The 13,622-nt window shown below is 36.8% G+C and overlaps 1 protein-coding gene across 2 annotated transcripts; it reads right to left on the bottom strand.

The window, feature by feature from the left end:
- Positions 1 to 1,910: 1,910 nt before the first annotated feature.
- Positions 1,911 to 8,084, bottom strand: vamp7 (vesicle associated membrane protein 7). Of its 2 annotated transcripts, none has more exons than XM_023328096.1 (8): positions 8,004 to 8,084; positions 6,848 to 7,032; positions 6,620 to 6,677; positions 6,258 to 6,395; positions 4,560 to 4,650; positions 4,046 to 4,113; positions 3,155 to 3,247; positions 1,911 to 2,959 (listed from the first exon to the last, which is right to left on the bottom strand). In XM_023328096.1, exons 2-8 carry the CDS (start codon positions 6,991 to 6,993, stop codon positions 2,891 to 2,893), a joined length of 663 nt encoding a protein of 220 aa, XP_023183864.1. In that variant the 5' UTR covers positions 6,994 to 7,032; positions 8,004 to 8,084; the 3' UTR covers positions 1,911 to 2,890. The 2 variants fall into 2 exon arrangements, with proteins under 2 accessions (XP_023183864.1, XP_005810988.1); XM_005810931.2 differs by lacking the exon at positions 8,004 to 8,084 and adding an exon at positions 7,372 to 7,535.
- Positions 8,085 to 13,622: the final 5,538 nt, after the last annotated feature.

Here is a 13,622-nt window from a genome sequence, read left to right as displayed (position 1 = left end):
ACAATGAAGCCGTCTATAAGAAGGGACTTGTCTTGGGAAGACAGAGTGTCTTCAGTCAGAGGCTCCTTCAGATTCACTGTGACACAGACTGCTACAGGGGATCTTTCCTGCCAACAGCCATCACAATCTAATAAGTCTTTGAAGAGTCTGAATTAATGAGTTGCAACATTTACTTTCCTTTGGGATCAATGAAGTATTTTTGAAATTGAGTTCTTTATTTTTTAAATGGCTGATTAATATCACAAAATTTCAAATACCTTTAAACTTTGAATTCTCAGATAAGTTGAAAAGGAGGCATCATGAATGTAGAGCAGGAGCAGAGAGGAGGAAATTTAAACTACACCTTTTGTTATACATCAGCAGTAAAAGGAGATTTTTAGTAAACAAATTGAATGAGTTCCAAGAGTTAAAAAAGGGCCCAGAATACCAGGAATGCAGTGTTTTACGCTGTGCAGCATTTCTGCAAGTTCATATCCTCCAACATCAGGGATATTTCTTACCTGCGGTTTAGGCTGTTACTCCGTGGTCCCAAATCTTCCTTTAAATTAAAATTTGCAGTTAATTTAAAAGTCAAAGTCCCAGAGACTGGAGCAAGAGAAGAGAGGTGCAGGATCCAGGTTGCATGAAGTATGTGCAGAGTTCACACAATCAGTGATGACTGGGGTTGCTACTTTTGTGTTGGTTCTTTTTTTATTAGTAACACCAATTGCTAGGTAAACTCTTGGCTATTGAGAAATGATAACTCCCAATAACGTTTCTCAATATCGTTTCTCTGGAGGTGTGGACTCTGAAGCTTTAAACTCTACCCAACATCTAGGCAAACCTTGTGGAGGCTATGAAGCTTACCGCAAACTGCCAGTGCTGTCAACAACCATCCTCCCCATTTCAAAGGGAGAAGTGCAGAGCTGAACCACAGGAACGTGGCCAACACACGGACTGAACGGCTTCACACTTCCTACGTTACCACTGCTGAAACTACAACTTCTCCACCTGTTTTCTGATTGGCCCAGTTGAAATTCTGCTCCATAACAGGACTACTGTATTTTACAAGTGTATAAAGAAGGGAGAGCTGTATGGACATATTAAACCTGGGCCAGGAGCGGGGCGGTGGGGGAGATGATGTGTTCACATACACCTCAGAAAGTATGTAGTTCCACCCCTGCAAAAAATCTCTGCTTTATCCTCAACATGACTTGCTGCAAACAAGACTTCTGCTTCTGTACAACTAAAAGTATTATGTTAAGATGCTTCCACCTGAGCTGTGGCTGTTTAACAGCAGGCTTTAGTGGCCACATGTCTCTCTTCACAATTATCTCCTGATTGCAGTAATCTTAAGATTACTGCACTTCCTTCTTGTGTTTTTTTATGCAACACAAAGAGAAAATTCAATTTCAGTTATAAATATCATGTACGAAAATACATTTCCTTTGGTTAGTTCCAGAAAAACAAAGATGGCATATGACGGAGAAAAAAAAGGAAACATGCAGATACTACTGAAATTACTGCAAGTTTGCCAGATTTGAATTATTTAAATTATTGGATTGGAATTTTCTATTGAAGTATGCATTGATGACAGGTTGAAAAATGAATAAATTGTGATATTAAGAAAGTTTGACGCTGAATGTTTATCATACGAGACATGATGAGAATGGATGTAAAAAATAAAATTATTCTAGCTGCTCAATATAGAACAATGTATTTACTTGGCAATATTTTGATATGTGTAAGAAACAGCAGATATTATATAGTTCATACAACCACTATTTGCATAAGCATATACAGTATATTTGAATTTTAGGTTATTTTTAAAGGCATTTTGATGAGTTTCTGACCACCTAGACGATTACTGCCATACCAGCTAAAGGGAAACTCTCACTTTTCCATCAACTATATAATGACAAGCTGCTCCATCTTGCTTTTCAACATGCTTTATCCAGAGATCCTCCACTCGAAGCCATCAGATTATTTTATTCTTTTAAATCTGGAGGTACAGTAATTAAATAACACCATGATCAAAAGCCATATGATGCCAGAAGACAAAGAGCTATGTACATTATCAAAAGTGCACTGTGTTAAAAAAAATAATAATGATGATGATGGACACACTGAACATCCCATTGGTAGGGAAAGGTACAAAGGAAGCTTTCAATCAGGTTCACAGCCAGGTTCACAAATGCTTTAAAATAGCTATTAACTACCAGTAGTATTAATCTATATTCATTCTTTTGACAATATCTGCTATTTTACAACACACAATTCAGAAGGTGCTGCTGCATTATGTGATTAAGCAAATGTAAATATGTATACTGCATTGGTTTAGCCCAAACTGTTTACTTTAGTAGTTTAAATCAGGCTCAAACTCTCAGCTGACTCATCTGCAGCAAAAGATGGATGCTACTGATGCCTGCAGGTACCGCATGTTTCTTCTGACATAGAAAAAAACAAACAAAAACAAACAAGTTACACTTGGCTCTTTTCTTTTGTTTTGTAGTTCATCAGTCTGAGTGGATTATTTACACAGACACAGGTGCAAGACAGAGATCACAACCTGACACGTCAGGCCCACCGAGTGCATGAGACGGGATGGATGTACCAGACGGACGGCAGGACAAGATTTATTCTCCCACATCGGATTCAGGCCACTGTTTAGAAATGTGGGCATAAAAGTTGGGACTCCTGGGTCCTGAAGGCAAATAACTGTGCAGATTTGTAGCATGAGGGCGACAGACGGAGGAGGAGGAGACGAAGCATGCGTCTTCCGGCGACGTTAGAAAGGGGGGGAGAGGGTGGAAAAGAGCGCTGCATGTCTGTTCGACCATTGGCATTTGAAGTTAAACAGGTCTTTCTCCTCCTCTTCCTCGGGCCTCCCGCTTTCATCCCCACTCCCGTCTTATTTCTTGACGCATGACGGCCAGCTGAGGCCTCCACAGGAAGCAGACACGATGATGTAGAGGACCACCTGGAGGGAGCAGAGAGAGTTCACCGACTGCTACAATTATCACAAGACTGAGCAGCTCTGACGGCGCTTACACAATGAGAGCCTTTAGAACGATCGATCTTAAAAAAAACAAATAAAAGGGTACGTTTCTGCTTAAACAGGTCAGCTGCTACGGAGGAGCATTTCATCACTGACAGCGATCGCTTTTATACTCACCAGAGCAACCAGCACGACGACAACCGTCAGTTTGAGGTTCTTCATACACATGGCTCGCGCGAGGTTACGACTCGTGGTTTTAAACGTGACCGACTGGTGGAGCAGCAGATGGAAAGACAATCACTCGTGTGTGTGTGTACAGTGAAAGGAAAGATTGTTTTCAGAAGCATTTTACAAATAAAAAACATGAAAAGGAGTAATGGTAAAATGAGCTCAGAATTAAAACTTTTATGCTGGGGAACCAACACTGCACATCATCTCTGTGCCAAATCTGGTGTAAACAGAAGCCTTGAATGGAGTGGGGAACATGTAGGGAGACCTCTGACTGGACGTTATTTATGTGTTGTAGTGGTTCAGTCAAAGTCCAGCTCTAAAGCTAACTGAGAATCTGTGGCTCAGTGTGAAAATGGATGTTTACAGACTCTCTAAATCTAATCTAAGTTTGAGGTATTTTACAACCACAAATGGACAAAAATGTTAGTTTCTTAAAGTGCAAACCCAGTAGAGATTTTATTTTAATTGTAAAAAGATTTCATTGTAGCAAAACCTGCTTCTACTCAGCATTGACTCAGAGCAGCTGAATGCAAATGGACAGCACACTTTTCACATTTTTTTTCTGTTAAAAGATTTGGAGACCATTTATATTTTCTCCTCTACTTGACAAATATGCACTACTTTATGCTGCCTTATGACATAAAATCTCAATGAAACACATTGAGGCTTGTGGCTCAATGTGTTGGATTTCGACACAAGGTGACGAAATCCAATAAAGGATCAATTGTATGCAATCTTTACAACTCAATACTATTCATAAAGTAAAAAAAAAAAAAAAATATATATATATATATATATATGGCAACCACAAGTCAATGTCTGCATTTTAAAACTCACTGAATCAACCAGACTTTCTGTCTTGTCAATCAGCAACTCCAGCTTCTCTCCCCTCTGAGCGACCAGGTCTGTAAAAAGCACACAGAGCCGTGGGCAAATAAAAACATGCAACGACGCGAGACTGGAAAAACCCGTCAAATGTTTCCTGCAGTTTCATGTGTTACGATGTCGGCTTGGAGCTTTTACTTCAAGCAGACACCAGCACTGCCTTGGCAGAGCATCGGGGGATGACACACTGCTCCAACCAGGAGGATTTAATGAGGTTAAGGGAGATAAGAATTCAAATATAATATTTGTCAGAAGAAAGTTTGTGTGGTATCTTGACTGAACACGGAATAATGTCCTAACAGAAACAAACTTTTAAACCGTTTCCATTTGTTATTTTCTAAAACATTTTTAGCCACATAAACTACTAACAGTAGATTACACCTATTCCACAACTAAGGAAATTTTCAGAACTTATTAAAAATCACTATGATAATAACGTTTTCTATAAGCCTATAGAGCTACTTACCTATGTCACGGACCATAATACCCTTTAGGTCATCAACTTGCATCTGAGTCTCAGTCACTCGATCTGTCCCCCGTGGATCTGAGTGGTGCTTCTGCAAAACAGATTTTTTCTTTTTTTTTGGATATGACTCGACAACTTTTAAAATCGGATTAACTTTTCACAATTTGGAAAACAGATGGTAATTATTTCCAAATGTGTTGGCTTAATTTCAGTCATTTCAGATCGGTAATTTTGTGTGTGCGAGTGGCAATGTGGGTAAGTCTAAATGATTGGATCCTCTGAAGCAGCAGAGCTTGTCGGTTCCGGATCAACACTTAACAAAAGTGTGAACGGCGGTTAATCTGAGACAAAGTCCTGAGCACTGAAGCCCACTGAACCTAATGCTGGTTCTGACAGAGCCAAACAATTTGTTGCAAACCAGTTAGGGTGACCATGCTGATCATAATCTAGTGCATGTAAATCCCTAGTGGCCCAGATGTACTTATTTACAAATAAAAGATCACATTGATAAGACAAGTTAAATGTCTTGGGATTGTGTCCGACACAAATTTAACATTCAAACCTCATGTTAAGGAGATAACAAAAACGCTCAAGTTTAATCTCGGAAATTAATTTTAGGTGTACCAGATACAGTTTATCCAGATACAGATAGGCTGCAGAAATATTCATGAATCCTATGATTTTTGCCTCCCATGAGTGTTTAACAAGCTGAAGGCATCTACCCTAAAGCCTGAAGAGATACTTTACAAACAGACATCGAACGTCTTGGATATGAAGCCTATGGGATATTATCATTGCAATATTTCAATGAGACATCATCTGCTGAGCTGGGAAACGTTAACAAATTTCCTTCTGGTCTCATCTGGTATAAAATACCAGCGAGCGTTAGAACGTATGGGTCTTTTAAATTATTTTCTTCAAACTTAAAACTATGGCTCCCAGATAAGCAAGTGGGCAGTCACTGTGATTCTTCTATTCATTCTGCTTTTTTTATGGGTTGCTTAGATGGTGGTGAACTTTTGTGCTTTATGGCATTTTTTACTCTTTTCAAACATATGCATAACCTGATATGGTTGTTCAGATTAAAAATTGTTTTTATTATTATTAACTTGTCAGATGAAAATCTGACTTTATGGCAAACTATGACATGTTTTGTTTACAAAGTCAAACTTTAACACATTTTTAGAAAATATAAGGAGGTTATTTTCACAATGTATAGAAATATGGGTGAGAGTTAGCACAAATGTGCAAATTGAGGCTAATGCTAATATGACTAAGTGTATGGATGAATATTTAGACATATGTAAACCCAGATAAAAAGGAAAATTAATTACCCTATGTTTATTGTTCTTTATTTGATTTAATAATGAGGGTCCATCTGAAAATATGATACGAGTTTATGGGGTAGGAGTTCATAAGTAATTCTTCTTACTCCTTTTCGAGCATGTTAAGATTATTGTGGTACAGAAATGTGCGTCTTTTGCATTCCTTGTTCATGCGTGTGATTTTATACTTCTATCATGTTTGAAATAAATAAATCTTCTCCTTTGAAATAAATAAACAACCAAAGATGCGCAGAAAGAACATCAGAACACCTAAACCTTCTCATCGTACTGCTAAACAGCCACGCAGTCAAGTCACAAAACGGCTCTCGCAAAATAAATTTTCCCCTGCACACATAGATTTCCGTCTACTCACCATCTGGGCTGCAAGTGTAGAGGAGAATTCACTGTTCATGGCGTAAGGTAGAGCAGTTTGCGCTCGGGACCCGTATGTGGTCTGGAAGCGCTTCTTGACTTCACCGAGGAAGCCGAATGCACGTGATCGTTCAAAGTCCTGGCACGCGAAAGAGGTAAACATGAAAAGATAAGGTAAACTTACTTAAAGATGATGTTGCTGTTAGTGTAGTATTAATGTATATATGTAAAAAAAATAATAATAAATCTACGCCGACAAACAATCACATAATCATTCTAAAATAATCACACAAAAAAATGCATAATCCCACAGTCCTACGGGATTAAGTTTGTTTGTCATACTTAAAGCTAGGAGATACTCACATCATCTGTGATGCACAGGTAGATGATTCTATCATGGCAGATGTAATGAAAGAGATAGCTAGAGGAAAATAAAAAACGGGTCAGCCTTTGACTTCTGCAACTATGCTGATGATACACAGGAATACACTTCAAATCAGACAGCACGTAAACACCTCTGCAACTCCTTACGACTGAAAGAGCCAGGCCTGACATTGCTGTGGCTGTAACACGCAGCGAGTGTCCGCTTACCTGCCGTGACTATAGGTCAGTTTGTTGTTCTCTGAGGGAATTTTGGCCAAAATCTGTTCGGTGACTTCCAGGAAATTCCCGCCGCACCAGGCGTGCTTCGCCAGGATAGTGGTTCCACGAGCCACCACGGCAAAAAGGATTGCCATGGCAACAGCTGGGTTCTTCTTAGCTCTACTATCTGCCGTCTACAAAAGGAAACAGCAGACAGTTGTAAGAGATTTAAAAAAAATGAACATGAAAGGGCTGAAGAGTATTTTTTTAAACTAGAAAAGCCAGACTGTGCTCTCTGAGAGCGTAAAATACAAGCAGAGTTCACCTCCAAGCTTGTTACCACCGCCTCTTTTGTATAACCAGGATAATGACGAGAATTAAAACCAAAAGCTGACAACGACAGCAGAAAAACAACGAGCTCTGCTGTTGTTTAGCAACATACAGAGTGGCGTTAAGGTGAAAATAAGCGGTTTTAACAAATTGTCATTCCCTCCACAAACAGAAATAACGCAACTATGAGAGATACACATTACCTCTTTGTGTCAGGTGTAGCTAAAGTCCCCCGCTCGGCTCAAATTTCTACATCTGAAAGTGTTTCAGCTGCTAGCACGCTAGCTAATCTCTTTCGAGCGACTTCTGCTTGCAAATTCGCAACACCGGAAACTCGTTCTTGTCATCCCCGGGAAATGTAGTTTCTGCTTCCCCCTTTTGTCTCAAACCGTTAGTGCTGTACGTTCCCTGTTTAAACTACAAATTCCCAGGCTAATCGTGACGTCGTTAAATCGTCACACGTTTTCAACGTGCGCAGACGTTGAGACGGGCCAGAATGCAGGAGTTAATTTTGCCCTCTGAACTGTATCTCAGGCTACTTCTAGTGTCCGTAAGTTTTCTACATTACGAAACAGAGCGTTTAAAAAAAAAAAATAATAATGACAATAAAAGCAAACCCCAAAAGGTGCTGCTATAGTTACTACATTTCTAGGTAGTCAATGAACGTTTCAGCGAAAGTTTATTGATAGTTTTGTAAATAATCTTTTAAGTTTTATTCCATCAATTCATGAAATTGTGCGAATGGAAATAATAGATTGAACTGCTCATTAATGTATATGAATATTAAATGAATAAATATAATAGTCAAAATGACAAAAATTATAAATAGACGAACCACAGTTTATTTCCTTGCAGGTTTGAGGATGTGCTGGTGCCCATCTCCACCTTCGAACAAGTACAGCTCGCTGCAGCAAACAGAATGGGGCGGGGTCGGACAACTGTCAGTCTCATACCTTATATGGAAATGGTGGGGACGGACCACTGTCCGTCTCATACCTTATATGGAAATGGGACTATTTCATTCCGGAAATGAAGGGGGCGCTAGTGACACTATTTCCTGTACCGATCGTGTTATAATAATTATACTAATAATAACGTATTTTATTTGACAACGCCTTTTAAAACACCCAAGAACACTTTCAACATTAAAAATACAAATTAAATAGTAAAAAAATGGCTACAAAACGTGATATGTCACGTGGTATGTCTGTCACGTGGTAAGTCACTTTTTTATTTCCAAATCTTTATTAAACCTTTATTTAAAATTATATTAGTAACAAACAATCTAGAATAAGCAATAAGGAAACATTATGGAGATGTATTTATCTATCCTTACACCCAATCTATCTCAAACAAAAGTAATAAAACATGAATCAAATCAATATTTTGGAGACAAATGTACATTACATTAAGAGCACATTTATCCATCCATTAATTATCATGAATTATCCCTATAGTGGGGTCATGAGGGCTGCTGACCCTGGACAGATGGCCTGTCCGTCGCAGATTAAGAAAACAGATATAAACAAATGAAGTTCAAATAATATATTTTGATGTTGTGAATGGTACTCTTAAAATAAATAAGTTAAAATCTAAAATATAATAGCCTCTGGCTTATTAAATAAGAACTAGATGGTAAAGAGGTTTGGTCGGTAAAACATTTAGTCAACAATTTTGGCCAACTTAGTACGTCCATTCACAGCGCACTTTTGTTGTTTATTTGCCAAATATTTTTCTTATTATTCACATTGTGAATATAATTTACAAACAAACCAAAGGACTTTTGAACTTCTAACAAGTGAAGTTCAGAAAACTAGAATATTTTTGGTTGCAGGTGACCTGGCTCAGCTATTATCATTGTTTACCATAATGTCTCATTGGAAACTTTTGCTATAAGGACTCCAGTTCAACCAGTAAACTGATTGGTGTCCCACTATTCCATTTATAAATTCCATATCAATTCTATCAATTGCAATCGATTCATAAAATAAAGATCTTAAATATCCAATTGTTGCAAAACCCAAAGGGATTCATTTAAAACTTTAAATGTAGCTTCAACCTGGAAAGACTCACACAGAAAGTAGGTTTTAGAAAGTTTATTTGACAAGAAATAATCTTTGGCGCTCGGACCCCGGCAGTAGACACTGCGCTGGTAACCACCAGAGAGAATAATCTTTTTTCTATATGAAAACCTTTTTGAATAAAGTCACTGGTTACATAAATTAAACCAATGTGTAATTTCTAACTATAACTGTCTTCATCTCACCTGCTCAGCCAATCACCTGATCATGTGTCTCCATCCCAGCCTAACGGCGCCGGGCTCATCTCTCTTCATAAAGTCAGGATACCTTTAATCTTATGTTTGTATTATGACTTTGTAACTGAACAATATATTTCTGTATGTGCTTACTTTATTACAAAAAACCCAACAGTTGATTCTGTTAAAACATAAACTTAGCTGTATGTCAGGTTTGTAAAAAAAATTTGTATTGATTCCAGTCATTGTTCAAAAAGTATAGGAAACATTGTATTTACACATATAAAATATTGCAAGTTATTAGCTTTGCTTGCATTTAAAATGTTTAAAACAAGGTTATCCTATTGTTAAATAACGCTGTTACAATATATTTACAACTACTTTATTGGTTCTACTCTCTCTGTTGAGAAGGACCTCGCTGCAGCAAACAGAAAGGGGCGGGGACGGACCTTTCCGTCAGTCCCATACCTTATTTGGAAATGGGACTATTGCATTCCGGAAATGAAGGGGGCGCTATTTTCATAAACACTAGTATAAATACCTTAAGACGCGGAGTTAAGAGGAACGGAAGAAGAAAGAAAGAAGTTTGAGAGGTTCTTCCATTGATGTTCGGCACACGATCAACAATGCAAAACTCACAAAGTCAACAAAAGGTATTTTTACCTTCTTAAAATTTTTTCACATAGTAAATCAATACGCTTTTCTAGATTAGGTTGAAAATATAATTAACAGCTGTAAACTAGTGAAATTCGTAATTCATACAGGGGAAGGCTAATTTTAGCATGTAGCATAGCTAATTATTATCCCGCAGGGCAACATTAGATAAAAATAGAAAAGTAGATAACATGTATAATTGAGAAATGTATTTTATGCTCAAACTTTATTTTTTATTTTCATTATACAGATCCACGTATCTATTTGCAACATGAACGATAAATATTGCTGTTCCCTCATACAAGCTACAGAACCATTTAGCACAAACTGCTATGGTTCAACATAACGGTATGTATAAACTACACTTGAAAAATATAAAATATGTTTTACATACTTACCAGTTTTCTAGTGTTTTTCTTTTATTTTTAAAGGTTAATCTTTTTTAAATATGTTTTGTACACCAATGTTAAATTTCTGGAAAGTCTAATATATTTTATAAACTAACAGCTGCCATTATAGTTGGGTGTAGTACCCAGATGTGATACTCTAATGAAGAGTAGCACTACTTCAATATAGTTTTAGTAAGTAACTGCAATAAACTACACAAGTAAGAGTAACAAAGTATTTGGTGAAATGGCTATTATTAACTACTGTTTTACTGATCATAATGTGCAATGTGATTTTTTATTTTGTTTGTTATTTTCAGATGCCTCTGAATGTTCTTGAAGCTGTTCTCCAGGAGGTGATACCAGCACAGGGAGACTCAGCTTACCTCACCTTGGCATTGACCTGCAAGTGCTTTGAAGCCGTTGAGTCTGACCCAGTTTTCAGGAAGAAGACTCACTTTGCTTGGCTGGATGGTAAGGACCTTTGACTTTTTTCACCTAAAACATGTGAAATTAGATTTCAACTACATGAAATCGATTTTTCATTAACAGGTGAGATCAACTGGGGCAAATTTTCAAAAACATTCATGGCAGAAAACCGGATTCCTTTTGCGGTTGTAACATGTTCTTCCTGCAACCGGTGATATAAAGACTGTGGGCTTCACCGGCGATGGAAGACGAGGAGAGTACCCTGGTTACTACTGTGATGGCCGACCTGGACACTGCACTGACTGTCAATACTGAATGCAAGGAGAATATTAGTTGCTTTGCACAATCTTTCACACATTTCAGTTGTCACACATTGTTCGTTTTTTTGTGACATGCCATTTTAAATCATTTCTGCTAAAGAATATTTGCCTTTTGACGTGTGCAGTCATCCTTTTTAATAATGTGTTCTTTCAATATTATTTACATTTTTGAATGTTCCTTTTGTTGTAGTTCAGTTGATTTGCATTATTTAGTTTTCATAGAAATGGTGCCGTTTCCACACAAAGTTACATTGTGGCTGTAATTTGTTGGAGAGAGTAGAACCAATAAAGTAGTTGTAAATATATTGTAACAGCGTTATTTAACAATAGGATAACCTTGTTTTAAACATTTTAAATGCAAGCAAAGCTAATAACTTGCAATATTTTATATGTGTAAATACAATGTTTCCTATACTTTTTGAACAATGACTGGAATCAATACAAATTTTTTTTACAAACCTGACATACAGCTAAGTTTATGTTTTAACAGAATCAACTGTTGGGTTTTTTGTAATAAAGTAAGCACATACAGAAATATATTGTTCAGTTACAAAGTCATAATACAAACATAAGATTAAAGGTATCCTGACTTTATGAAGAGAGATGAGCCCGGCGCCGTTAGGCTGGGATGGAGACACATGATCAGGTGATTGGCTGAGCAGGTGAGATGAAGACAGTTATAGTTAGAAATTACACATTGGTTTAATTTATGTAACCAGTGACTTTATTCAAAAAGGTTTTCATATAGAAAAAAGATTATTCTCTCTGGTGGTTACCAGCGCAGTGTCTACTGCCGGGGTCCGAGCGCCAAAGATTATTTCTTGTCAAATAAACTTTCTAAAACCTACTTTCTGTGTGAGTCTTTCCAGGTTGAAGCTACATTTAAAGTTTTAAATGAATCCCTTTGGGTTTTGCAACAATTGGATATTTAAGATCTTTATTTTATGAATCGATTGTAATTGATAGAATTGATATGGAATTTATAAATGGAATAGTGGGACACCAATCAGTTTACTGGTTGAACTGGAGTCCTTATAGCAAAAGTTTCCAATGAGACATTATGGTAAACAATGATAATAGCTGAGCCAGGTCACCTGCAACCAAAAATATTCTAGTTTTCTGAACTTCACTTGTTAGAAGTTCAAAAGTCCTTTGGTTTGTTTGTAAATTATATTCACAATGTGAATAATAAGAAAAATATTTGGCAAATAAACAACAAAAGTGCGCTGTGAATGGACGTACTAAGTTGGCCAAAATTGTTGACTAAATGTTTTACCGACCAAACCTCTTTACCATCTAGTTCTTATTTAATAAGCCAGAGGCTATTATATTTTAGATTTTAACTTATTTATTTTAAGAGTACCATTCACAACATCAAAATATATTATTTGAACTTCATTTGTTTATATCTGTTTTCTTAATCTGCGACGGACAGGCCATCTGTCCAGGGTCAGCAGCCCTCATGACCCCACTATAGGGATAATTCATGATAATTAATGGATGGATAAATGTGCTCTTAATGTAATGTACATTTGTCTCCAAAATATTGATTTGATTCATGTTTTATTACTTTTGTTTGAGATAGATTGGGTGTAAGGATAGATAAATACATCTCCATAATGTTTCCTTATTGCTTATTCTAGATTGTTTGTTACTAATATAATTTTAAATAAAGGTTTAATAAAGATTTGGAAATAAAAAAGTGACTTACCACGTGACAGACATACCACGTGACATATCACGTTTTGTAGCCATTTTTTTACTATTTAATTTGTATTTTTAATGTTGAAAGTGTTCTTGGGTGTTTTAAAAGGCGTTGTCAAATAAAATACGTTATTATTAGTATAATTATTATAACACGATCGGTACAGGAAATAGTGTCACTAGCGCCCCCTTCATTTCCGGAATGAAATAGTCCCATTTCCATATAAGGTATGAGACTGACAGTTGTCCGACCCCGCCCCATTCTGTTTGCTGCAGCGAGGTGTACTTGTTTCTGTTTGCTGCAGCGAGGTCCTTCTCCCTTCGAAAGGTTCTGCTTCTTCTTCTTCTTTAGATTTTAACGGCAGCTTGCATCCATTTACGTTGCACTACTGCCCTCTATTGCCTCCTCAAATTCTCTTAAAAATCCCAGTGTTTTTTAAAAAACGAAAAATCTTCTTTTCCCCCTCAATACTATTCAGCTGAACCTTCGAAAGGTTTGCTGAAATATGTGCTTATAAATTACAAACAGCTGCGTAAAATTATGCAATTGTGACGTAAAATGCTCCTGAAGCTATAGTGGCTTAAATGGGATATGAATGAAATGCCATTTATAAAATGATTAATTTTGCTCAAACATATATTATATTATATTATATTATATTATATTATATTATATTATATTATATTATATTATATTATATTAT

This window comes from Xiphophorus maculatus, chromosome 23 (assembly GCF_002775205.1).
Source record: "Xiphophorus maculatus strain JP 163 A chromosome 23, X_maculatus-5.0-male, whole genome shotgun sequence".
In the NCBI taxonomy this organism is placed as follows: domain Eukaryota; kingdom Metazoa; phylum Chordata; class Actinopteri; order Cyprinodontiformes; family Poeciliidae; genus Xiphophorus; species Xiphophorus maculatus.
This window is presented reverse-complemented; position numbering and strand designations above follow the sequence as displayed.